Genomic DNA, 27,744 nt, shown 5'->3' with positions numbered 1-27,744 from the left:
ACATATCACGAAAGTATAGGCGAAAATGAATGTTCATCACCGACGCCTGAGAAGCGAACCGTGTAACGTCCCTAAAGGACCATAAAACTATTGCGCTCAGAATATCAGACTACATGTTCCATGATGCATCAGTGTCTTCTAACGTAATCAGAGGCGGACTTTTCACTCTTTAACCGGTCAATCGGTCATGGCGACTTGGGCTAACGGAGTACAAGCCGTGTTGCTGGATATTAGCGGCGTCTTGTATGACAGCGGCGGATCTGCCGGGGGTACCGTGATCCCGGGCTCCATAGAAGCAGTAAACAGGTGAAGCGCGGAAGACAAATAGTAGAGGGGCGTGGTTTGTAAATTAAGGGGCATGTCCTTAAGTATATCAGGTGAGGCCGACGAAAGGGGCGTGGTTTATTCATCCCCGTCATGAAGTGTAAATGAGTTAGTATTATAATAATAATAATAAATAAATAAATAGTGCAACCTGCAGTCGTTCTTTTAATTAAAAATGCTGCAGAAAGAGGCAGAATAATTATAGACGGTAGACTGTGACGTCATAATATTGTGTGTTTAAGAAGTGACAAGATATTATAGGATCATAATTTATATAGGTAGTTTTAATAAGTGAGGCAGCAGTTCCCCTTTATGATATATAGTTGTCACATAATGGAAGATAGCAATACCTCTAGAAATAACTACTACTCCCCATGTAACTATAGACGGTGAAACACGAATACACTCTTAATATAAGTTATGACCTATATGTGGACTACAGATCTTTAGTTTGCCACCCAGACCGTACGGCTATGGAGTTGCCACCTGTTCCATTTGAAAACTGACACCTATGAATTTGACTCGCCGCAGGTTAGTCTGGACTTGGTACCTGGCACTATGTATAACGCATACACATTATGCACATTAAGTGCGGTGTATGAATTCTGCATATTGCGGGGCAACATTTATCAGACTGATCTGCAACAGGAGAGATTTATGTGCATCAGGTTTAAAATGTAGACTCTTTGAAGTAAACTAAGTGTTATTTTCCATGTAAAGATCCAGTGGATGTTCTATTATGAGGAGGCAGATAGAGTAATAGGTAAGGGACAGCAGACTGATGTCAGTATAAGCATGTTGTATCCTTGCAGGGGGCAGTAAGGTTCCTGGTAGTTACCGTCCACTTATGATAATTAAAGTCAATAGTGGGGGTATAAATAAAAGGATATTGCCCCTCTTCAACTGGAAGCAAATTACCGTGACAGAAGGTTCCTGAGTCATGGGCTGGTGTATACAGGTACAACTTGCATATGAATGCCTGGGTTGGTTGGATATTTACAATGCCCTGTCATCTGGATAAACTTATACCGTGATCATGGATCAAAGTGAAGCGGCTGGTTTTGGAAGACTTGTAGTGATTGACGCTTATCTCTTGTCCCCATTTTAGATCTGATCTTGGACAAGTAGCCTTCTTTGTATCCCATTTTATAGGAAGTGCCCCCTGATTGTTATTATTAGTGATTGTTTTATATGGCACCATCAAATTCCGTAGCGCTGTACAATGGGTAGACAGGACATAACAAGTGGTACGTAACAAATTGACTTACAGAGACAACAGGTGAGGAGGCTTATGTCCCTTTAATTAATAGCACTGCACGTCATTGCTATGAAAGTGCTCTGCAGAACACCTTTAAGACATTAAGAGGTTAATTTTTGAAAGGCATAGACATTCATATGTAAATATTATATTGATGGTCACTTACGGAAATGATCAGTTGGTTGATCAGAAACTGAATCCTGTCCGGGTCCGTTCATTGATCAGGTATCAGTTTATTGATCAGGAGATTAACCCCATGTATACCACTTGTGTGTGGGAATAAATCAGTCTTGATTAACACTGTTTCCACATATTTCAGCTACTTCTGGAGCCGTATCCAGGGCAGGCGTGGGGAATGCCTGTAATGTCCTAAACAATGTTTATTTGCGTATGGTCATCGTACACACTGTGTGTTGGCATATGGAGGTACGTGGCTTGGCTAGTCACACAAGCTCAGCCAGAGCCCTGCTTGCATATCAATAGACGGGGTAGTTGGATATTTACAGCTTGTCTGGTCGAAGTCAGCTTCTGTTTGAGGACTCGTGCAACAAAACTAAAGGATAATAACTTTGAGCAGCTGTTTGCTGGTTACCTGCTATGTCTCCAGCCATGGTGAGAAGACATCAATGGTTGATGGAACAAGCAGATAGCGCTCATAAAGTCATCCTAGGCCATGGAACGGTAGCTATAAAGTGAGACAGTGTATTTGTATTTGTATACGCACACAATCCATAGGGACATTTGACACAAACATATTGTGTTTCCTTAGTCATAAAACATTCTCGCCTAGTGAAGGGTGTAAATGACATGGTTCAATCCATTTTTTTTACCTATAGATTTAAAAAGTGGATGTGTGTTATTTTCTTAAAATAGTTACAGTATAATAAAGAGGGCAGGTACAATAAGTGCTGTCATATAATAAGTACAATAGTCTATGGATATTTTGACTGGGGTACAATAGGTAAGAATACACTATGAAAGGTGGTCTCTGCCCTGTAAAGCTTACAATCTCAGTTTAAAACTGCAGAATTTAGTGTTGTTAGTCAAAGCAAATCCTTAAAGTATGGAGTTTTTTTGGGGGGGGGATGCATTGTCGAGGGAGAACTCTAGGCATCAGCAGAGGTCAATTAGAGAACAATGGAGGATAATGGGAATTACAGTCACACAATGGGCCATCTATGCTTTCTTTTGGGCCCCTTAGTAGACCAGAAGCAAGAAAACTCTAAAACTGTGCTATTAGAGTGTTATCTTAAATTGAATGTCCCAGTGTGCTTGACAAGAGGTCTTATTTACTAAGCTTATTGGGGTGTTTAGACTCAGCCATAGGTAATTTAGTATTTTAGCGTTATTCTTGTTTTATTTATAGAGTGCCAGCAGATGCCGTAGCGCTATTACAATACAAAACATATATAAACAATATGCAAGTTAACAAACAATAACAAAAGTAAGACTTAGTACAGAAGAAGATGAAGTCCCTTCTCTTATGAGCTTACAATCTAACTCAATTTGGAGACACATAAATGTGGTACTTAAGAAGTAATTTTCTTACACATACCAAATAATGATTCTAGAATATGAAAGTAGGAAGTATTTTGTATTCTTTTTTTTCTCTTCTTATAGTGATCTACATCTTCTTACCAGTAGAAGTGTGTTAGTGATTAAGCTTTGTGTCCCTTTAAGGGAACAGATGCCTTGATCTCAATTCAGATTCCTGTCAGCAGCCAATTAATGATTAAAAAGCAAGAGCATTTATGCAGGTAATTGTTTTACCAACACAGATGTTTTGTGGATGTCGTAAAAGATCAGAAGGGATGATTATCTGTTGAAATGAGGTATCAGATTACCTCCCTGCTTTTGCAACCAGAATCATTGTTCCAATGAAGCTGCACAAAATATCTATAACCCAGGGGCAGAAATGCAATACATCTGGGATACAATTAGTGATGTCCATACCGTTTGTTTTTGATAAAAGGACACTCCAGCCATCAAATGCACGTTAATCCATATGGTAGATGCAAGGTCCCTTTAAATTGTCATTCCTGCAAATACGTGGGGGATTCTGCATTTGGAGCCCCTACCCCCCAGCTATTTGCAGTGCAGGAGATGTGCTGCCCCACAAACATCTCCCTAAAGTGCTATTCTCCCCTCTCATCAGCTCCAGCACTGGCTCTTCAGACCGCTGTGAAAATGCATGCAAAGAGTTGCCATTGATTTCTAAGAAGCACTTTCCTGCCACTAATTGCATTCACAGGAATAAAATGGTGATATAGTAATTTTGCTCTTATTAGTTTGAATAAATGTTAAAACAACAGGTTATAATTGAAAACTAGAGGGTCAGAGGCTCAGATTATGTAATGTAAGACCAATGACTGAGCATTGGTTGTGTGCAGACTTTATTCTTTCATAGAACAATGAGCAATGCAACTCCTTCTTCCTTTGGTTTCCAATACAACCTATTTGCAGATGACGCCCTAATCTATAATCTCCTCTCTTCTAACTCACCTCACTGACTGTCTTCTGGAGTAACGTGATGGATGGCGTCGCATTACCTGAGGCTAAACATCTCCAAAACTGAGTTTATGGTACTCCTACCATCCGCTGTGTCCACAATTCCTGACATCTCCATTACTGTTGACAACTCTACCATCCAACCAACTGACCAAGTTTGCTGCCTTGGTGTCCCGCATGACTCTGCTCTCTCCTTCATCCATAACATCCAGTCCCTCCCCAAATCCAGGAGAAGTAGGATCTTCTATTAAAATCATAGAAATAAATAAAACATAATAATTATTAGTGAGATTAGATAAAGAAACCTATACTAAAATAGAAAAGAAAAAAAGTGCCACAGCTGAACAATGGGCCGATTTATGTTTAGCAACATCTCCTGATTACAGTCCTACCCCACATACTTTTTGTGTATGTTCCAGAGGGCCACATCTATGCTTTACACATTACCCCATATTACTATTGGCTTAAGGGGTTTGGGGGTATTTGATATTTTTTTTTACTTATAGTGGAAATTAGAAAAAAAATGTTTTTATTTTCATTTTTGTAATGTTATTCTTTTTCTTTTTTTTCTTTTTGTGCATGATGGCTTGAGATCCCTTTAGGGATCACTCATACACATTTTTTGCCAGTGATGTCATGGTGACATCACTGGGCTCCAATCGTTTTTTTATTTTAATTTCTCCCTCTCTTCCTCCTGATGTTTGTACTGATCACAATGTGATCCATAGCAAGACCCTACTAAGGCTCTCCTGTCCTCAAAGTGAACTTCCGGTGGGTGTTAGCAGAGACACCTACCGAAAGGGAATGCCCGATCACATGATAGGGCATTTCTTGAATGACTGTGTACCTGCGCTCATGGCCAAAATCAGGGTCAAACTCGGAATCACCAAAGGAAGCCAGTACAGCAACAAACAGCAACTGGCAAAAAACTATCTGTCATGTGATCTCCCTATGTGAGACAAGCCTGGATTTGGCCCTGCTCACGTAATGCAGGTTGCGGGAGGAGGATGAGAGGTAGGTTCTGAGAGGAGGAAAAAGACCGCAAGAGGCAGAGAAAAAAAAGGAGGAAAAAAGAGCTTCAAGGCAGGAAGTCCAGAGAAGGAGCCCTTCCTGTGTAATTGCCCCAGGGCCTAAAGCTCCTTAATCTGGCCTTGTTAATAGTGTTTGTAGACTTGGCACAGAGCTGTAGCACTTGTTGGGGACTTTGTTGGTACATGAAAGAACAGATGCTATGCCTCCGTCCCTCTTGTCACAAACGCTGCTCACTGTTCTGAGAAGGTCGCAAAGTAATTTATTAGAGATAATTGGTCCCTTGGCTGTTTTGCTCACCTGCATCATTACCCTCTGTGTGTGCCACGCATCACTGGCATATTAGTAGCGTACGTTGGAATCTCGTTATCTCTTTATCCAAATGGCCTGATTTAAATAGAGAAAAACTCACGTTATGAAGGGCAATTACACACTAAGTACTATGTATAATTTACATCTGTCTGATGGCCAGGGACAAACCGCAGAGCTGTATTTAACCTTATAATATTGAGGGTAGAGGCACCAAGGGGGATGAGTTGGCATAAATAATACCCCACACACAGTTCCATAGTACTAGCCAGGTTTAACAATCCACCTTATCCTCAACCCACGCTTCCAGCAATAATAATACCTACCCAGTCTGGCAGGTACCGCGGTAATGTCGCGTACAGGGTACCTCTCAGACCAGTGCTGTGGGAGGAAACTGGGCGCGCGTGAGAACAACTGATATCCAGAGCTCCGGGAAGTCATCGGGCAGCCGAGCAGTAAAATAACGAGTGGTGTTTATATGAAACATTACTCATACATCACATGTACTGGAACAGTAAATCAAATGTGATTTTTGTTTTGTTGTGCCATGGGAAAATGGGCATGACTGTCCCTTTAAAGCTGCTATTTGATCTTGAGAGAAACTGATTTTCTGGAGCATATACAACTCACAAGATGTCAAACGATATGCCAAGTGCTCACAAAAATGTGAGGACAAATAATAGAGGACCATGATACCCTATTTATAGGGCGAAATGTTCAGAAGCTCTTACATCTCTCTCTGTCATAAGGGAAAAAAGTATTTGGTATAGCAACCGCTATCATGTGAGATCACAATGACATAAGTGTGATATATCTTGGTGTAAGGTCATAATTACATCTGATCATATATGTGCATGCAGTGCTACATCATAGCAGCACTGAGCCAACCAGTGATGAATATGAAAAGTTTATTTGAATATTTTCTGCTTATACTGCAGGATAAGACACTCTGGACTGAAATTACGTTTTTGCACGAATGAGTCCCAAGCCACGCGCTCTCATTTTGTCCGGAAACTTCAAAGGTTTGGTTTTACGATATCTGAAGACGAAGTAACTGCACCAGGTCCCGCAGCACGAAATCTTCTGAGGGAACGTGGATTGCGTCCTCACTTGTTGGTACATGATGGTCAGTGAAAACACAAATTGCAATTTTGATACCCTTTATTGATGAAAGTTCTGCTTAGGGTATAAAACACCTGATCACTCAAGGACATGGTTGTCCGATAACTTCACTCTGATAGACACCCTTATTTCATATAGGATTTACTAACTGCTGCAGCCATCTTCCATAAATATTTCAATTTTCGTTAAAGTTTGTAATCTCTGTTGATCTGTTTATATCCCAAAAAGAAAGTCAATCTATTACACAAGTGTTGAATTCTCATCATGACAGACCTGCTGCCTGAGTTTGACTCAGTCGATATAACCAAACCCAATTGTGTCATAATTGGAGATGCTGCTGAAAACTTTTCTTATCAGAACCTGAACCGTGCCTTCCAGGTGTTACTGAACATGGAGAAACCAATCCTCATATCACTAGGAAAGGGGTATGTGACTAACCTCATATCTAACTTATGTATTTGCAGTCTATGTAATATAGGAGTCTCTGAATGTATGCATAGGGCACTGTGGCTTAAATGCAGTCTTTAAATGAATACTTCAGACATCATATGCACTTTAATGCATATGATAGCTGAGAAGCCCCTTTAAACTTGTGTGCGCCCCCCCCTGCAAATGCATAAGGGAATTCTGCAGAATCCACCCCTGTGCATTTACCCCTTTCCACCCCCCAGCTATTTGCCATGTAGGAGACGTGTTCACCCAAACATATCTCCTGACACGTGAAATACTTACTGACAGTCGGCTCCATCTCGATCTTGGCAAGTGTTCCAGGAGGGTTTTAATGAGACTCGCTGTGTGCATTTGCAGAAAGTCATCCCATTTATTTCAATTGGAGAGATCAAGCAGCCAATCAGTTGTATGAAACATTGGAACAAAGAGGTGTCATTCTGCTGCAACGTCTACCTAAGGTTGTTTATTAATTAATCAATTAATTGCAGATTAAACTAATGCATATGTAGGTATTTACAAAGTACTTTTTATATTCATTCCTTGCCGAGAAGGCTGCCTGTGTATCATCTTTCTGTTTGTCAATGTTACTGCACAAAGGCTCAGTGTTGGTGTTTACCTGGGAGCAGCCACTGATTAAAGTAGTTATAGTGTTTAGATGGGGAAATCAAGTGTAAAGATTCACAGGAAATCTGATCATTACATAGTAACATAGTTCATAAGGTTGAAAAAAGACCAAAGTCCATCAAGTTCAACCTATATACATATTGTGTCCCTACTGTGTTGATCCAGAGGAAGGCAAAAAACCCTTATGAAGCAGATGCCAATTGCCCCATACCAGGGGGAAAATTCCTTCCCGACTCCAAATATGGCAATCAGAATAAATCCCTGGATCAACGTTCTGTCCCTATTAATCTAATATCCATAACTTGTAATATTATTGCTTTCAAGAAACACGTCCAGGCTCCTTTTGAACTCTTTTATTGAGTTTACCATCACCACTTCCTCTGGCAGAGAGTTCCATAATCTCACCGCTCTTACTGTAAAGAACCCCCGTCTGTGCTGGTGTAGAAACCTTCTTTCCTCCAGCCGTAGAGGATGTCCCCTTGTTATAGATACAGTCCTGGGTATAAATAGGTCCTGGGAGTGATCTCTGTACTGTCCCCTTATATATTTATACATAGTTATTAAATCCCCCCTAAGCCGTCTTTTTTCCAAACTAAATAACCCTAATTCTGATAATCTTTCTGGGTACTGTAGTCCTCCCATTCCCCTTATTACTCTGGTTGCCCGTCTTTGAACCCTCTCCAGCTCCACTATATCTTTCTTGTACACTGGTGCCCAGTACTGTACACAGTATTCCATGTGTGGTCTGACTAGTGACTTGTACAGTGGTAGAATTATTTCCTTGTCGTGGGCATCTATGCCCCTTTTGATGCACCCCATGATTTTATTTGCCTTAGCAGCAGCTGCCTGACACTGGTCGCTACAGGTAAATTTACTGTTAACTAAAACTCCTAAGTCCTTTTCCATGTCAGTCGTCCCCAGTGTTTTCCCATTTAATACATATTCCCAGCCTGGATTTTTCTTCCCCATGTGCATAACCTTACATTTATCTGTGTTGAACCTCATCTGCCACATCCCAGCCCAAGCCTCAAACCTATGCAGATCCATTTGTAATCGTGCACTGTCCTCTATTGTGTTAACCACGTTACAGAGCTTAGTATCGTCTGCAAAGATTGATACTTTACTATACAATCCCTCTACAAGGTCATTAATAAATATATTAAAAAGAATAGGACCCAAAACTGACCCCTGTGGTACCCCACTAGCAACAGTAACCCACTCAGAGTATGTACCATTAATAACCACCCTCTGTTTCCTATCACTGAGCCAGTTACTTACCCACATACACACATTCTCCCCCAGCCCAAGCATTCTCATTTTATGTACCAGCCTTTTATGTGGCACCGTATCAAATGCTTTGGAAAAATCAAGATATACGACATCCAGCGATTCACCCCGATCCAGTCTTGAGCTCACCTCCTCATAAAAGCTGATCAGGTTAGTTTGACAGGACCGATCCCTTGTAAACCCATGCTGATATGGAGTCATACACTTATTTTCATTGAGATACTCCAAAATAGCATCTCTTAGGAAACCCTCAAACAGTTTACACACAACAGAAGTTAAACTAACAGGCCTATAATTCCCCGGGTCACTTTTTGTCCCCTTTTTGAATATTGGCACAACATTTGCTATGCGCCAGTCCTGGGGAACAGACCCTGTCACTATAGAGTCCTTGAATATTAGAAATAGGGGTCTGTCTATTACATTACTTAACTCCCTTAGAACGCGGGGGTGAATGCCATCTGGACCTGGTGATTTGTCTATTTTGATTTTTTTTAGGCGGCACTGCACTATCATTGATAAGGAGATAACAATTGTCAAAGAAGACTATATTTTCTCTTTCGATTCATGATTTCAAATGTGATTTCCAGTGATCATTTTCTAATTTCGTGGTGTCATATATAAAATGCATAATATTTTGCTGAGGATTTTTCATTTTTGCGTTATCTTTTCAGTAATTCACAATATACAGAACCGAAATTAAATGGCAATGTTTACGGCTTTTCACTTGGTTATTCTTCAATAACTGTAAAGTTCATCTATATGTTAAAAATATTTGCCAACAATAATTGACCAGTTTGAGTTTATATCATGAATACTAGAGGGGTTTTTTTTCCTCCCCCAGGCGTTATTATAAGGAAACAGACGGCTTGAAGTTAGACGTTGGGGCGTATATGAAGGCACTAGAGGTAGTTACCCATATGCATCACATAACATGCATGTTTCCATAAGCTTCTCTTGCCCCTGATCCAATTCTCTCTGTGCCACAGTATGCCTGTGATATACCCGCCGAGGTTGTGGGCAAACCATCTCCAAACTTTTTTATGTCCGCTTTGGCAGAAATGGGTGTCAAGCCAGATGAGGTATGTGCCTTTTCTGTTAATTTAATATGTTATACTGAAATAGGGGAGAGGGTTTATATATTAGCACTATGGGAAGAGAAGCCAAATTATACTTATAACTTAAGGAAGTGTTTAGTTTGCTTAAACAAAATCTGAAAATAAAAAACGCTGTTTGAAAAAGTAAAAGTTGTTCTATACTATTAAAAAGGTGACTACCTTAAGCAAGCAAAATAGCTTATATGGTTTGTGATTTACTGATCTTATTGTGAACAAAAGGCTTGATGACTTAACAGGACGTTCCAGCTATCAAACTCACTTTAATGCATTTGATTGGTGAATGTCACAGGCTCTCATGATTGGAGATGATCTAGTGAATGACATTGGCGGAGCTCAGAGCTGTGGTATTCGAGCTGTTCTCGTACGGACTGGAAAATACAGGTACTTTTAGTGAAATTGAGTTGTTTCTCAGATCTACCCTTCTTTCCCTGATCTCCCTCCTTCACTTGTTGATCATGTCACTAATTCCCTTGCATCTGGATATCTGAACAGTACCTGAAACATACTCTCTAAAATCAAACTTCTTAACGATCATTCAATGCTAACATTCATTTTAGCAGCCAACCTCAATGTTAAAGGTAGCACCATCATTCCAATTCCACGCACGTGTTGCCTTTGTTTCGCTATTTTCTTCAAATACTCATTCACCCCTCACTTTCCAAAAGCAGCCGCCTTACAAATATGGCTCGCATTTGCCCCAAACCCAAGATGGGGCTAATTCTTTTGTCCATGTACTCATGACCTCCAGTCTTAAATATCACAATACAGTCTTAGCTGGTCTTCCCTTGCAATCCATCCTGAATGTTGCTGTGAGGCTTATATTCCTTAAGCATCACTGACCCTTATCCTCTGTAATTCTATTGGCTTCCTGTACGATACAGAATTCAATTTAAAATTGTATTACCTGGGAAGATCTTCATAGCAGTTAACCCACCTACATCTCCTCACTAATCGCCAAATACTCCACTGATGACTATCAACTGACAATGTTAATTGCCCTATTCCCACTTATTAGCCTTCCTATTCTTATGTCCTTTTTAACACTTTGTACAGAGCTATACAATATGATTTAAATGAAAAACTAACACATAGAAGAATTTTCACATTTGCCATGTATAATTTTTTTCTGTACCTAGACCTTCTGATGAAAAGCATCCTGATGTGACCGCCAATGGATACGTGGATAATTTAGCCCAGGCAGTAGACTTGCTACTTTCATTTCAGGGTTCTCATCTATGACCTGGATCCTTTGTCACCTTGCCAGATTCTATGTATGTGTGCTACGTAATAAGACACATAACAAACTAAAAATATTACGCTAATATAATTCCTTTGAGGGGTTAAGTTACAAGAATACTACTAGTCAGATTCACAGGCTGTGAAGTTCTAAAAGCCAAGGAGATAGTATGTTATTTACACTAAAAAGTAATTCTGGTGTAAAAGTATTGTCTTCTCACCATGGCAACCAGTGGTTGCTATGGTGAGAAGACATCTTATAAACTGCGCACCAGAATCTCTTTTGATAACCCTCTATGTGAAGTACTTAAACAGAAACTACGAACGATAATTATCCAAATCAAAGCTATCAAACTTTGAAAACCACATAGGATTTTATTTTCTAATATGTTATGTAGCTAACTAAATATATAATTTACAAACATAACTTTGTCTTATTTGTATTTTTGTTTAGGGAATTCTAGATCATGTGACGCAAAATCACTGGCAGGCTGTTGCCATAGAAACTTAAAAGGGCTTCATAAACTCTCTGTGATGTTTCCATTGACTAAACATTTAGAGGAAATAACATTCTGGATCGGCTTAGTTTAATTTACTTAATATTGTATACTGTTGAATTAGTATTTTGTCTAAGTGGGTAAAGTAGGTGAGAGAAAGCTTTTCTAGTCGTACATTTTCAACCAATGCTGAACGAAGCCCACGTAATGTAACGATCGCAAGCATTCATAATTCATAGCGATATTATGCTATTCGCTTACCCTAAGATTGCCAGATATACTAAAGTAATTTATAGGGTCAGCATACATACTAAAGTGCTTTGTGAGTACTGGAATATGCATTCTTTACACAATAAATAAATAACGAAGTAGAAGCTGCCTCTATGGAACTGTGGCTGCTGCGCCCTTCGTAGTCCAATGATTCTCAGCACTGATTGGCTGCTTGAAGTAGCCAGTCAGTGGCAGGAAAGTGATCCCATTGACATCAGTTGGGGAGCTTTCCACACATTCACACCCTTTGTGATGGTTGCTAAGCTGGTGCTAAGAGGGTCAGTATATGACATGCAAAGATGGAACACATCCTCTGAACACACAATTGCAGTGAGATGGGGAAAATGCCTGAATCCCTCCATGCCTTTACAAGGTAAGTTAAAGGGGCCTCCAGCTATGCATTAAAGTGCTATGATGGTTGGAATGTCCCTTTAAAAGTTCATGTAAACACAACTGGAAACGTAACATTATATATACCGCTTTCAAATTCCCCTGTCAGGGCAAACACCAGAGACGTGTGTGTTATGCGCATCATGGTGACGTAAGACTCAGATCCTATGAGCTTTGTGGCACGTGACAAACTTGCTATGGAAATTATGCAGACAGGGAGGGACCGCCCCATTGTCAGCCGTAATTCCCGCAATGCCCCGCGAGCATTGCTAATGACGTATTATACCGGCGACACACGGTATTAGTTAGCTGAGCCGGTTGTTTCTCTTTCGCTTTACGTTCACGTGATATGAGTGAGGCTCAATTCGCTCCGTCCGCTTTGGGGACTAAAGAACAGTGAGTTTAATAAGACAGTGGGTGGGCGCCATGCTTGCACACCGGAAATTTTCATTCTGCACGTGTGGTTATGGCATCCCCGTGAAGGTATATGTATGTATACATAGGGAGTGGCAGATAATGTAAGGCGGAAAGAGCTTAGTTGAGGAAATAACGTTAGTAGTTGTGCAAATATTTTGCTACTAAGCGATCAGCCGTATCGTGAAGCACATACTGGATGTGTGGCGAACGCTCCCATGAATAGCTATCCCATGTGATTCGGACCACGCTAGCAAATATCCACATTAAGTGACAGAGGGGATTTATTGTAATCCTTAGTGACCTCTCTTGAATAGACAGACTGATCTTTTAGTCTCTGACAGTGATGTATAATGCTCACTGTAGAACTCTATTACATAATAAATAATAAAACATACTTGTGTGTGTTCAGTATCAACAGTTATTCTTTGTTATAGCAATTCCACTGCCTGATGCTGTTGCTAGGCAACTCATGTGATGAAGCCGTGGGACAAAGATGATGGCAATCAAGCATCAAACTTTCTCATAAAGCAGTCATTTATAAAGGATTTGAAAATGATATATGCCTGAGGGCATACCTGGCTCTAGAAGTATATCATTAAAATTGGGTTTTATTATTATGGGCATTTGCCTTGGCTCTGTTATCTAGTCCTTTTTTTTTTTTTTTTTACTTTTCTTTAAGAAAACATGGATATAGTCGCTCCCGGGTGTGATACCAAACAGTTTTCATTAAAAATTGGGGCCCCCTTTTATATTTCTATTTATAAATGAAATAGTAAGAAAACATAAACCTGATTTGTAATGTATTAGTTTAAAACAAGGTAGAAAAATATATAATTGAAACAGCCACTGTTCACATCAGGGGAGTGACTAGAAACCACTGTGCCTTGGTGCGAAAACTGCCCCAGGGCCCCCAACTTCAACAGTTCGTATGTGCCATCATTGCCCCCCCAAACAACGTGTCTGTGCCTTCTTTGCCACTTGCCTGCCCACATACGCTTTGGCACACACTCATGTATAGGTGTGATTTATATACCCCCTGGACAAATAGAAGAGCTAGATAAACTACTAATTGAGCAAACAGCTAAAATGACAGTGAAGGGGGAAGTTATAATCTTGGGTGACTTTAATCTTCCTGATGTGAACTGGAACACCAAAGGAGCTAGTTGTGCCCATTGTGCACATATTCTAATCTCCGTACTGGGATTATCTTTAAAACAAGTAGTTGAGGAGCCAGCTTGTAAAATTTAGTGTTCACAAATGGAGATTTGTTAACGGATATTACTGTAGGTGAGAGTTTGGGATCTAGTGATCATCAGTCTGTGTGGTTTAATACACGAATAGTGAGACACCACACAAAAACAAAAGTTTTAGATTTTTAGAAAAGCTGTGACCCCAATACGTTTGTGTCTCCCCGTGCTGGTTCAAAATAGTTTTAAAAAGGGCCATTTTTAAACAATTTTGAACCGGTACGAGGAGACAGGAGCAAGAGGCACAGGCCTCGTCGCAGCTGCGGCCCCTGTAGTTACGCCAGGGGTTTACCTGTGTTTTTTATGGATGGACTGGTGGGGGTGTTGAGGGGAAGACCTGTGTGTTTCACTGTTTGGTTGAGTCATTCTTTTGGTGCCCCTTTTGTTGTGCAGCTGGGATGCAGTTTATAGCAGAGAACTCAAGTCTTTTCAGGAGTATGGTGACGAAGGAGAAATCTGGTAAGTGAATTGGAGCAGTATTTGCGTTTCATGTTATGAAGAATGCCATAGAATAAATAAAAAGTGCAACTAGTCTAGCAAGTACAGCTGTGCGTATCAATATTGAAAACTGTATACTTCTTTGTTAGGTTTGGAGAAGGTAGCATGGCACGGGTTGTCCGATGGCTGAATGCGCAAAGGGTGCCACCTACTAGTTCAATACTTGACATTGGCACTGGGAATGGCATGTTACTGGTGGAACTGGTAAGGACAGGCCCAATTATTTAGAGAATACTACTCAACCATTTATATAACTGTTAAGCTCTCTTTTTTTCACTCTTACAGGCAAAGTCTGGTTACAGCAATCTTACAGGGATAGATTATTGCACACAAGCTATTGAGCTCGCAAGAAGCATATGTGAAAAGGAAGGCGCACCTCAACATGTACATTTAGAGGTAAGAAGGCAAAATACATATACAGTAATGGTCCTAAATAATTGCATGCTGCATCTGTCCTGTAATTTATATTCTCCATGATGACAGACACTAAACTCCTAGGATGGAGAGAAATCAAATAACTCATACATAAGTTCCCAGCTCAACATATGTTTGCAGAGTAAAATGGCACAGATGCAGTAGAATTGATTAGGTTCGGAATAGTCCATATGCAGTTGCAACAATTAATTATGTGCAGAAATTAGAACAAAAACCCAAAACCTTGAGTCCTGCTACGTATTATATAATCCGGGGGGGGGGGGGTTAATATGGATTTTCTGAGAAATACTTTGAGAATATTACCAGTGTTTAATGTAGTTATACATTACACCAGGCTTGCAAAATATACTTCAAGGATGGAATCCCAGCCATGTTTGTATTTCTCAATTGATAACAGTCTGATGTCACAAGTAGTGTTTAGTGGGACAACCTTGATATATATTTCAGCTTTCTAACCTTTGTTATATTAGTATTTAATTTGTTTTGTTACATTTTGAAGGTAACAGACTTCCTGGAAACATTTCATCCAGTGCAGCAGTTTGATATTTGCTTGGATAAAGGAACATATGATGCAGTGAGCCTAGACCCTAGTGGAGCAGCAGAAAAGCGCACACAATATATCAAGTCTTTGTGCCATGCTTTGAAACCACATGGACTCTTTATTATCACATCCTGTAACTGGACTAGAGATGAACTTTTAATTGCGTTTGGGGAAGGTAAGGTGCAACAGCCTTGCATGCATTGGGATCCTGCATGTGAATGTATAGGAGGTGATCTAGAAACACTTTGAGACAGATTAAAGTTGTCTTGGTTTAGTGAGATACTCTCTTATTCTCTGACGGTTTCACATATCCACACTAATGTATAGGACCCGGAGACTCGTGGACTGTGGTGTGCAGACAAGAAGGGGAATGGGAGATAAACCACAATCATTTGCAAATTGTTTCCCATGTAGTGATGGACAACTCTATCATCCATGATCTGTTTGTATTCTGTTTGGTCCTGATTGTGTGTGTGTGAAATAAATGATTCTTGTACATTAGTATCAGGAGTACCATCTTTAAATTCTTGAACTTAAATTTGTCTTAAATGTAACAAGTTGCCTGAATCAGATTATTTTTCCCCCCATTACAGATTTTGAAATTGCTGACGAGTTGCCAACACCAACATTTAATTTCGGAGGCCACTCTGGCAAAAGTGTTACCGCGTTAGTCTTCAAAAAGAAGAGCAACTTGTGAGAGTAGAAGTGGATTAGATTTTGCCTGAAATCACCCTGTAAACACTTATCTATGACATCATCCACAGCTCTGTAAATAACTGTAGGGTTCTAGTTTGTGTAGTCTTTGATGTAATAATAAAAAATACCACTTGTTCCATGATAGAGAAGTCTTGGGCACTTAATCTTATGAGAGTCTTGCAAAAACAAACTCGTTTCTACTGCGATCGGAATTGTGGGGCAAATTTCTAAATGTGGAGTAAATGGTAATATTCAGTTTTTTCCAATGTAGCAATTGGGCCCATGAATGGCTCAATTTAATTGTGAGGTTGTGTAGAAGGGGGGGGGTTTAATCACATCACTTAGACCATAATACATCACAAGCCCAAATACTTTCAGTCAGTAGGTAATTAATGATAATATTCATGCTTCTTCATCTGTAGAACAAAATGCTCCCAGTAACTTTATTTGCCTTTGTTGACTTTGTTCGTATATCTAAAGATTGCAACTGCACGCGCCAATAAAAGGCTGCAGGATGGGCATACCACACATTAAATAAAGGCAATTATACATAACTAGTATTTTGGGATCTATTTTCCCCTTAAGGTTGTCTCTATTTCAGTGGCCCATTAATTTTAATTAGCATACTTCTGCTTGAGTGTTCGATTGTCCTGTTACTGGTCTACAAGGATTGGACGTCTACATCTGCGCTGTTTGACCTACATGACTTTGATGGTGGAAAGAAAATGATGGCTGGGTTGGGATGAGCACGTCGCTCCGTTTCGCCTGTCTGTTCACGGAGGAGCAGCATGGGGAGCGCTGCAGCCGTGTTTATTGTACCATTCGATGTATCAGAAAGTACAACCAAATGAGGATCAATTCATCTAAGATGCTAAGCGGTAAGAAGTGGAGCAATCGTCATTCCTGTGGTGGATGTGGTGATTTCACTATTAACGCCCCGCAAAAGTATTTTCTTCTTGTATGGGGCTTATAAAATATTTGAACATTTCTCAAAGAGAATCAAAAGGTCTGTAGTCATGCTGCAAAAGGTGATACACATGATGTAAAAAGTATTTCTTTTCTGTGCAAACCCCCATTAACTCACATCCAAAGTGTCATATCATGTCAGCAACAGGAATATGTAAAAAGGGTGATAATTCTGCTTATACATAGCGTTATGATGCAAATCTAATTAGGTCATATATCAATAACGTGCTTGTGGTAGATTTATGCACCACACAATAATCCCCACATACATGGATGCCCACTGCCCATGTGTATTAAAAACTTTAACAATATCCTTGTGAAGTAATATTTTCATTCTAATTGGCCCAGGCGTAAAGCGGACTAAATATTCAAACATCTTTGGAATAAAAAATTCCAACATTTTCAAGTTTGTGATATGTTGTAAAAGACAACTACGAAGCGAAACAAAACTATGGCATGTTTAAGGCAAAATACAACTTTTTGAGTAAATTAAGAAAAATATTTTAATATCAGTTAAATGTATCAGTTTTGAATTGCTTTATAATTGTCATCTTATACAGTACAGGGCCAGACTCTGGAATCCAGGAGTGGATTGTGGACTTTTTTATTGTATTTACTAAGCCGCTAGATGACCATGAATTGCAGTACACCATTAATAGGTGCCATGTACATACTACCATTTCTTAATGGTTGCCATCATTGTTTTTACGGTGGGTCGCATGATGACTATTCATTCCAGGGTTCCCTTAGATCACTGTCAGGGCTACTCATTGCTCTTTGTACCAGTTCTAGCACTAAAATGTCATGGTTACTATAACTAACTGGTGGTAAAGTCGCAAAACAGCACTGACCGACCTCCCCCCTCTAAAGATTCCCTGGACTACAATCCCCAGAGAGCAGCGCGCAGGTTGACGGGTGACGTCATGGCGGGGCGGCGGCGCGGGGGATTGTGGGAGGGAGCGGGCTCACCATCATGGCGGCTTCCATTTCGGGTTATACGTTCAGTTCCTTGTGTTATCATAGCGCTAACAGCGACTCGGATCACGTAAGTACCGGAGGCAGTGACCGGGGAAATGGTATTCGTTTCTCTGCTAGTAGAAAGGGCGCTTGTAAGAAAGGATGAGCGAGTACAGGGGATACCCTACGCTGTGTCTCACACGGGAGGAAGTGGGTGACCAGCTATGGCCTGGAAAGCTGTGGGTGTCGGCCATGGGGAATAATGCACTGTTTTCCGGGTATTCGTGTGGGTGAGGCCCGGTGACAGCTGCATGGGACTGTCACTAGTAGGCGAGAGGCTGTGAGAGCGGGTCAGGGTGTGGTTGTCTCGGTGAACAGGAGAGAGCAGCCGGTTAAACGCGTTCCTCTATTTTAGTCTTTGCGATCATGCTGTCTGATGGGTTAACATCTATACGATGGCCATGGCATGCTTGGAAGTAGCCAGTGCCGCTTAAAGGGGCGCGCCAGCCATTTTAAGGACTTTCATATATATGTATATGGTCTCTTTAAATCTTTCATGGGGTGCCTTTTTATTAGAATCCCACCCCCAGCTTGTTGCCGTGCAGGAAATGTGTTTGTCTGAACATCTCTACCTGCGTGTGATGTTTTTCTGCTTCCTTGCCCCGGTTTCGGCGTGGACTCTCTCTCCGCTTCCTCGCCCTGTTTTCGGCGTGGACTCTCTCTCCGCTTCCTCGCCCCGTTTTCGGCGTGGACTCTCTCTCCGCTTCCTCGCCCCGTTTTCGGCGTGGACTCTCTCTCCGCTTCCTCGCCCCGTTTTCGGCGTGGACTCTCTCTCCGCTTCCTCGCCCCGTTTTCGGCGTGGACTCTCTCTCCGCTTCCTCGCCCCGTTTTCGGCGTGGACTCTCTCTCCGCTTCCTCGCCCCGGTTTTGGCAGGAGGTCTTACCTATCCTGCTTCATGAGCTTCTGCTCCCTTCTCTCTATTGGCACAGCCTGGCACAAGTTCCCTTGGATATGTTGGCACAGAAGGGGGTTCATGCTTCACTTTGGCCTTGGCTGATTCTGCCTGAATTACCGTATTTGCTCGATTATAAGACAAGGTTTTTTCCAGAGCAAAAGACCTCAAATAGGTCTGACTAAGATCCAGATCCCCCGCAGTGATGCAGGGGACCTGGATCCTCCTGTATTGTGACATCGCCCCCCCCCCCCTACCGGTGCTTCTGAGTCCCCAGTGTGTAGTCCAGGCAGCGTGTAGAGCTCTACGCAATTTGCGTACACAACTTTCGCTGCAGCCGGGAGGAGGTGCAGTTAGCAGCGGGGGTTGTCTGCGTCCATCGCAGAGATCAGAGTTTCCCGCACCGGGGCGGCCGGGGAACTCTGACAGCCGGGGAAGGTCTGTGGGATGGACGCAGACAACCCCCCGCTGCTAACCGCACCTCCTCCCGGCTGCAGCGGAAGCTGTGTACGCAAATTGCGTAGAGCTCTACACGCTGCCCGGACTAAGCACCGGGGACTCAGAAGCACTGGTAAGTTTGGGGGGGCAAATATATATATATTTTTCTCAATCATAGCTTTTATTAAAAAAAATTGTTCACATAGTTTACATGAATTAACATTTACTGGTAAAAAAATTTTTCCTATAGGGTCGTCCTATATTCAGGCTTTTTCTTTTTTTCATAAATTAATCAGATTTTGGGGGGTCGTCTTATAATCATATATGATCGAGCAAATACTGTACATCTTGACAAATCTCACAAGCCATTTAGTGATGACTTCTATATACTGTATTTGCTCGATTATAACACGTTTTTTTTCAGCGCAAATGCCCTCGTCTTTTATATTCGAGGTTGTCTTATAGTCTGATCTCAAATAGAGGTCTGACTATAAGACTAAGATCCAGATCCCCTCAGCGCTGCAGGGGACCTGGATGCTCCTGTCTGGCAGCCGGTGGAAGTCTGTGCGATGCGCGCAGACGACCTCTGCTGCCGGGGCTTCTATGATAGAGTGCCGGCGAAACATGACTTTCTGTGCCCCACCATAGAAGCCCCGGGGGAAGTACTGGCCAGCAGCAGCGGTGGTTGTCTACGTGCATCTTGCAGACGTTCACTGGCTGCCGGAGAGGAGGGTCCCCTGCAGCGCTGCCTGGCAGCCGGTGAATGTCCGCGAGCAACCTTCACTGCTATCCGACACTTCTGCTGGGGCTTCTATGATGGAGCACTGGCGTTGCATAACCTTCCAGTGCTCCCTCATAGAAGCCCCGACAGAAGTGTCGGGTAGCAGCAGAGGTTGTCTCCTCGCATGGTGCAGACGTCCACTGGCTGCCCCCACTACGCACCAGGTTGTCTGGAGCACGGGGGACATGTCTAGGGATGCATTGGTAAGTTGGGGGGGCATATAGGGAGGAATGAGGCATATCTGGGGGCAGAGTGGCATAGGTGGTTTAAAGGCATTTATCTTGCCTTTGTGAGAGGATGCTACATTGAAAACAATAGGTGCGCTTTAATATGCATTATATACTTACCAGTATACTGTTTAATATACGGTGGTTAACACTATAGCGTGTGTGTATACAGTGCCCTCCACTCATGTTGGTAAATATGAGCAAATTGTCTTTATGTAACCATTTGATCTTTCTAAAAGCACAACACAGGTTTAAAACCAAAGGGTTAAGACAATTTTTGTCTGTCTGGTTAGGGTATAATGGTAATTTTTTTTTGTAAGCGACGTCTATTTTTATTACTTTTCTAGGAAGGGTTCTTGTTGGGAGAAGTGAGGCAAGAGGAAACATTCTCGATCAGCGATTCCCAGATTGGTAACACAGAGCTCGTGCAGGTTATAGGTAGGTAACGATTGCTTTTCCCTTTATGATGTATGTTGGATGCCTACATTAACAGAACTGACAAATGTATCCTTTAAGATTCTACATTTGTCAGTTCTGTTCTACTCTAATTTCCGCTCATATGTTTACCTTTCAGAGATCCACAGACATGAGCCGTGTACCAAACTGTTCAGGTAGGTTTTTCTAAAGTACCATAATAGCAAGTCATTCTCTATAGGTGGGTAAATAGCATAATCTATAGCTTGCTGCTAAATAGAATAATGGTTACTGGTACCAGTTTGGTTCAAGTCTTATTTAATGTGTATTAAGTTAATTTTGTGTATTTTGTACTGACCTCAACGAATGTCGTAGTCCCCTAAAAAGTCAAAGTAATCCGAGTCCTAAATATGTAGTAAACTGGATTTATCACCTTCCCAAAAGCTTAACCCCGACCATAAACTGGATATCAACCGTTGGCATTTGATCTGCAGACCTAAAACCAGTCTGTTCTTTCTGGCAGTTTCTATGACTACACTGGCATGGTCAATGAGGAAAGCCTTGATCGAATCCTCAAGGACAGACGGAAAGTATGATCTGTTTTCTTCTTTTCATTCTCTAAGTGGGATAAAAGCCGTAGTTTTGGGGTTTGTTAATCCTTACCTGTTTTTTTTTTTAATCAAGCTTGCTCTGAATGGCATGCGTGTTGATGGGCTACTCTTAGTGTTCCTTTGAAACAGAACCTATACCTTTTGTGTGATAATGCTGGAAGCTTTCCGAGTTGCTAAAAATTGATATCTCTCCGTGAATGTTTATGAAATATTTATTTAGAACTTTGCTTGTTGGAACACTAATACAGATGTGGGAACGTTAATGAAATACACTACTGCGTTAACATATAAATCCTCAATTAGCTGAATTTCTCAGATCTGGACAGGAAAATTGCTTAAAGCATTACCCTGGAAAGTTACCTAAAGTCAGCTGAACCAAAAGTGGTTTTTACCGTACGAAATTAGCCTCAGAGACTTGAGTAACGTAATGTATCTTATGAAGGGTGGTAGGCAAACCATTCAGAAGCCTTCTTGATTTCCTTATTAATGTATAAAATGGTTTATACAAGTTTTGATCAGTGCACTTTTGCCATCTTGTTGCATTCTCTTTATGACTCCTTAAATGAATTCCTTGTCATTGATCCTCTATGTATACTAAGTGACTTTTTGCTGTCATTTTGTTCACTGTTGCCCTGCGAGGGGTGAAATAAAATCATATTATGTCAAATTACTATATCGTTCAAATGTCTAACCTTCTCCTCCTGTGTTTTATACGGACAGAACGTGATCGGATGGTACAGGTTTCGGAGAAACACACAGCAGCAGATGTCATACAGAGAACAGATTTTGCATAAGCAGCTAACCCACCTTCTTGGTGTCCCTGATTTAGTCTTCCTGCTAATCAGTTTCATTTCAACTGCCAACACCTCCACTCATGCCTTGGAATATGTGCTCTTCAGGCCCAATCGCAGGTAGCTGAAATGAGATCATTCCTTACTAGAGAGATTAATAAAACATGGGGTCATGATGGAATACTTGACAAATCCATTGTGGTGGGAAGCATCCTGTAGTTCCTAAGTGAATGTGCATTTACTTAACTGTGTAGACCTTTCAGCGCCAACCACATACATGATATGTAGTTGTAAAGGTGGGTCCCAAAGGCCAACTACGTATCATGTGGTGGTGCTTAGGGGTCTCTCTGGGAGAAAAAATATAAAAAAATATGTCTGCTGCCATCGTAGCCAAAGTTCTTTTTAATATTTATTGTGTTATTGCTTGGCTTCTCCAACGGTCCAGGCAATATGGCGAAACATGGGCATAGTTAAGTCTGAGCATGGTGCTCTCTCACTTTACTGCTATTTGCGCGCACTCAGTGCTACTAGACTTTAGTTTTTTAGAGGACTATTTAAAGCTCTGGATATTAACTAGAATCTAGGGATTATATCAAATTTTTAGCACTGCTCTCAGGGAGCATCCATTAGCTACTTATTACCGGTTTCTTCTCATCAGCTTCAGCCAGCACTCTCCAATACATGTGGCCAACTTTGAAACTCTTAACACTAAAGCTATATGTTGAACTAAAGGAAACTTATTTCCACTATAGTGGTAAACCACAGGATCTACATTTGGCCGTGCTTAGTTTTAATGAATAACTTAGTTTTCATGTACTTAGTATTTAGAGTATTTTTTTTGTCTCATCATTTTATGAAACAGACAAACATATGGAGAATTTGGATGGGACAGCATAACTTTGGAAAATAGTCTACCTAGTTGATCATTAAATTGTTTCTGGATGTGATGATTCACGCGGGCAACACCTTTGCCCTATTCTTTGTTTGCCAGGTTTAACCAGAGGGTATCGCTTACAATTCCAAACCTGGGCACGACGAGTCAGCAAGAATATAAAGTTTCATCAGTGCCAAACACCTCCCAAAACTATGCCAAAGTGATTAAAGAACATGGGTAAGTTGGCGGTATTCGTGGCAGATAAGATCCATTTGGCCTGTATAGTCTGCCCATTTTTCCTCTGATCCTCATCAGTCCTTGGTCTTGTCTTATATTCTGGATAGCTGTATGATTATCCCAGGCATGTATTCGTTCACTGTATTAACCTCTGCAACTACTGATGGGGGGTTGTTCCGTTTATCTGCTAACCCACTATGCAATGTGATTTAAATTAGTGAGAGCATCTGAAAAAATTGACCATATTTGTATCTTATTTTTCTTTTCCAGTAGCAATTTTTTTGATAAAGATGGTGTGATGAAGGACATCAGACTTATTTATCAGGTTTATAATGCTCTGCAAGAGAAGGTTCAGGTAAGTAGTTGTGAGATGATGTGAATGTTATTGGCTACACATTTACGGTGAACTTACCCTCTCCTTTCTGGTGTAAGGCTGTCTGTGAAGAAGTTGAGAAGAGTGAGAGGGTAGTAGAATCCTACCAGGCGGAAGTGAAGAAACTGCGAGACTTGATAAGTCAGAGGAAAGAAGAGAAGAATCGCGAGCAAAGTAAGTTCCGGTGATACTGCTGCACGTCTGCATTAATCATTACAGGCGGTTTACGTAGGGACCACTAAGCTGCACTAAACCAGGAAAGCTTTTAACCCCTTAGCGACCTTTGACAGTCCTGAACCGACATTAAATTAAATAAGCTTAGAAAGTGAACAACGATCACTTTCCTTGCCTAAATGCCGTTGCTGTAATGAACACCTCCTAAGCGTCAATGGTGTAGCTGAAATGCCTTGATCATGAGGCATTCAGCGACACCCAACACCCACCCCAGGACGCTCTGTGACCGCTCCGCAGGCTTAAAATATACATAAAATCAAAAATACTCTCTAAAACATAAAATAATGTGTACATTAAATGGTGTTCCAATGTACACCTAATTATGTATGTGTGTCACATACTTTTTGTCCATGTGGTGGCAGTCTGTATAGTGACACCTAACCTTAGGGTTACCTTAATATTCGGGGATATAATCTTTAATTATGGGGAAACAGCTTATTGATCCAAGGAGAAATGTGACTGCCATTTTGGGGTCAAGAAGGATTTTTTTCCCTGGTTAGTGCAAAATTGGAAAGAACCAAACTGGGTTTTTTTGCCTTCTTTTGGATCAAGAGCAACAAATTAACCGATATAGGAAAGGCTGAACTTGATGGATGCATGTCTTTTTTCAGCCTATATAACTATGTAACCTAAGCCAATCGGAATTCACTGGGGGGGGGTCATGTCTAAACCGTGATTCTACGGTCAACTTTTAAAAATTTGTCTTATAGCAATCAAGCAAATCTGACATACCGTGTTGGCTCGGATATAGGCCGCACCCTAAAAGTTTGGTTCTTTTTTAAAGAAAAAGTTTTTTTCTTTAAAAAAGCACCAAAAAAACATGCTGCCACTCTGTGTCCCCCCCCCCCCCCCCCCCCCGAGATATGCTGCCACTGTCCTCCTCACTTACCGGAGCAGACTCCCGGGTGTCTTGCGGGGCCGGCGGGGAACATCTACGCAATACGCGTATACAACTTCCGGTGCCGGCACTGGATATGCCGGCACCGGAAGTTGTATACGCGTATTGCGTAGATGTCCCCCGCCAGCCCCGCAAGACACCCTGGAGTCTGCTCCGGTAAGTCCGGGGGGGGGGCAGAGGTAAAACGCATCGTGCGGACGGTCCGCACGATGCACTTAGACAACCTCCCTTGCCGGCGCACCCCCCCCCCGTGGGAAGTGCTGCCAGGGGAGGCTGTCTGAGCGTATCGGGGATTAGGATGCAGGTCCCCCTGCACCGCTGCGGGGGATCTGTATCCTAACCCCGCTGCCTGCCCGGCGCTAGACCCCGAATATAGGCCGCACCCCCACTTTACAAACTTAAAGTGGGGGAAAAAAGTGCGGCCTATATTCGAGCCAATACGGTATATCACTGCTTGCTATGCTGGTGAGGCCACATTTCAAACTGGAATCTCGTTATTTACATTTAAAAGTATATTGATATTCTTTATATAATATATATTAAAGTTATCTTAACGTCCAAGTAACCATATTAAGTGGGTCATATTCTATGTCTCAGTATAATTATTATGGAAGGCAGTTTTTTTTGTCATATTACTTTGATATGTGATATAGCAATCTGGGTTGGTGTAGGTGTGATACTAGAAGGTGTTGCAGAGTAACAATCAGTGGCGGGGGTAATTACTAAATCCTGTCCTGTAAGTGTGCCTGTCGCTAATTTCCAGATTGAAATAGGGCAGGGGGCTTTGGGGTATGTATTTAAACACTTAGTGATTCATACCAACTACTGTGCCTCTCATCCGCAGACCTGCGTCATACGATTTTACTGGGGACAGAAGGCTCTTTGGACAGCTTCCCCACATTTAGCAGTGGAGACTTAGTCGGTGCCTCTTCTAGACCTCAAGACCTCCTGCCTCCTCCGTATTTAGACAGCACAAACACAGATGACAGCGTGGATAGCCCACCTGACATGCCAAGGCCGCAGGCGGTGGGGTCCTCTTGCCAACACCTTGTAATCAAAGATGGTGGGAAACGCGCATCAAAGACAGCAGTCAAAGAAGAGACAGAGGAATCGCAATGTGACTACAAGTCACGACACAGTTTAGGGTCTGCTGACAGCGATATTGTAGATGAACAACTGTGCCAGACCAACACACAAGCAGACAGAGACGTGGCTCTGCAGTGACTGCCTTCTCTGTGCCAGGAGCTTTGGCACAATAACATGGAATGTAAGCAATGTGAAGCTTTCAGCCTTTGGGAGTAAAGGCTCCCGGCTGCTTGAGTGCAACACTCTTACTCCCCAGCAGCTTCCCTTATTCACTGACTTCTGAATCACCTGTGCTTCTGTGGAGCTGATAGTGTAGATGGAGCTGCTTGTCATATGTATCCTGTAAATGTTGAGCCACTACTATTGACCTCTGGGAATTGTATTGAAGGGATCATTAGGTAAATAAGGGAGTTGGGAAATCTAACCAGCTTGCATCGCACTTTTATCAGTCTCTCAACCTCTTCACTGCCGGAACAAGCCTGGCCTGCGTTTGCTCTAGGGGCGAAGGAATGAATGTCTTCGGTCTCTGCAAGAGCAGCACTCAAGGCAGTTAGGACAATCTTCCAGATTCGGATGCCTGTAACAGTTCTTGGCGCTGCCCAGATACTGCATTCTTCACTTTCTCATTGCTGCTTTTTTTTTTTATTTATTTTTTTGTCCTCCCTCATTTATTTGGAACCGTTCCCAAAGTTTTAAAATCTTACAATAGATCTGTCATGGTAATCATTTAACTTGCTTAACGTTCTTAAGACTACCAATTCAAAAAATGCACGCTGTTTTTTTATCCAGAACCAACTCTTTTAACATCCCTTTGTAACTCCTTTTAAGTAGAGGTTTCAAGGTTTGTAGACCTTTATAATTGCCACCAATACGGGAGTGAGCACAATCACAGCCGGTACACCAAACTCTACACATTACTTTGAAAACCAAAGTAGCTAAGACCACGGTGCATACCAACTTTCAAGAGTGACCTTGTTCTATGATATCCAGCCTCTGAACAGTTTCCCCAAATAACCGGTGGTAACATACGGTGGTGTAACTTAAAACCTTGGCTTGACGTAAGCATTGAGACTACTACTCCTACATCATTGGTTACCAGATATGGAATCCTGAAGTGACTACCGGCAGAACTAAAACATTTATTCTCAAGTATGCTTATTCTCACTTCCTACACTCAAGTTGTACTACGTGACCACGACAACAGTGTGAGGATCTATTTTATAATTAGCTGCACTTTTTAATTTAATTACTAAATATGATACTTTTCTTTTAATCTAAGAAGGAGGAGGGTCAGAGACTTTTGCTTGCAGTGACCTATCTTCCAAATTGGCGTTCTAAGCACAGAAGTATAGACAAATGCTGTTTGGGTAGATCACAGCACGACGGCCGTACTACGTTCTGCGTGTCTTTGTTGGTGGTCCGATCGTGTCCTGGAGTAGGAACTCATGTGCCGATGAAACTTTTTAGCCTGGAAGATCGTAAAGAAAATTTGTCTCATTCTCTGAATGGCGCAAACATTTTCAGCCTTAAGACTGGTACAATTGTTGCAATCAGACGTAATAAACGTGCTTTAGTTTATCGAATACAATGTGTGTTGACATTTTTTTCCTTTATTTTTATTAGCTCTTTTATTCATAGACTTTTTTTTTTA

General features: G+C 41.5%; 3 protein-coding genes across 3 annotated transcripts; all 3 read left to right on the top strand.

The window, feature by feature from the left end:
• The first annotated feature begins 187 nt into the window (after positions 1-187).
• LOC149298961 (phospholysine phosphohistidine inorganic pyrophosphate phosphatase-like) lies at positions 188-11,265 on the top strand. The gene is made up of 7 exons (XM_089486795.1): positions 188-306; positions 6,367-6,554; positions 6,822-6,975; positions 9,753-9,816; positions 9,898-9,990; positions 10,316-10,407; positions 11,163-11,265. Exons 1-7 carry the CDS (start codon positions 188-190, stop codon positions 11,263-11,265), a joined length of 813 nt encoding a protein of 270 aa, XP_089342921.1.
• A 1,503-nt stretch (positions 11,266-12,768) lies between these two features.
• On the top strand, positions 12,769-16,254 carry LOC149298960 (EEF1A lysine methyltransferase 2-like). Its single transcript, XM_089486794.1, has 6 exons — positions 12,769-12,815; positions 14,477-14,542; positions 14,671-14,785; positions 14,867-14,977; positions 15,516-15,732; positions 16,151-16,254. The coding sequence occupies exons 1-6, from the start codon at positions 12,769-12,771 to the stop codon at positions 16,252-16,254; spliced, it is 660 nt and encodes a 219-aa protein (XP_089342920.1).
• Positions 16,255-18,192: 1,938 nt separating this feature from the next.
• On the top strand, positions 18,193-26,231 carry LOC149298959 (BRISC complex subunit Abraxas 2-like). The gene is made up of 9 exons (XM_089486956.1): positions 18,193-18,264; positions 20,923-21,013; positions 21,150-21,186; positions 21,513-21,579; positions 22,321-22,511; positions 23,383-23,502; positions 23,773-23,857; positions 23,935-24,049; positions 25,852-26,231. Exons 1-9 carry the CDS (start codon positions 18,193-18,195, stop codon positions 26,229-26,231), a joined length of 1,158 nt encoding a protein of 385 aa, XP_089343082.1.
• The last annotated feature ends 1,513 nt before the right edge of the window (positions 26,232-27,744 follow it).

The sequence above is a fragment of the Sceloporus occidentalis genome, unplaced genomic scaffold (genome assembly GCF_023333645.1).
Source record: "Sceloporus occidentalis isolate IW3139 unplaced genomic scaffold, rSceOcc1.0.p SCAF_30, whole genome shotgun sequence".
NCBI classification, from domain to species: Eukaryota; Metazoa; Chordata; class Lepidosauria; order Squamata; family Phrynosomatidae; genus Sceloporus; species Sceloporus occidentalis.
The sequence above is the reverse complement of the archived record's forward strand: the minus strand, read 5'-3'. Positions and strand labels throughout refer to the sequence as shown.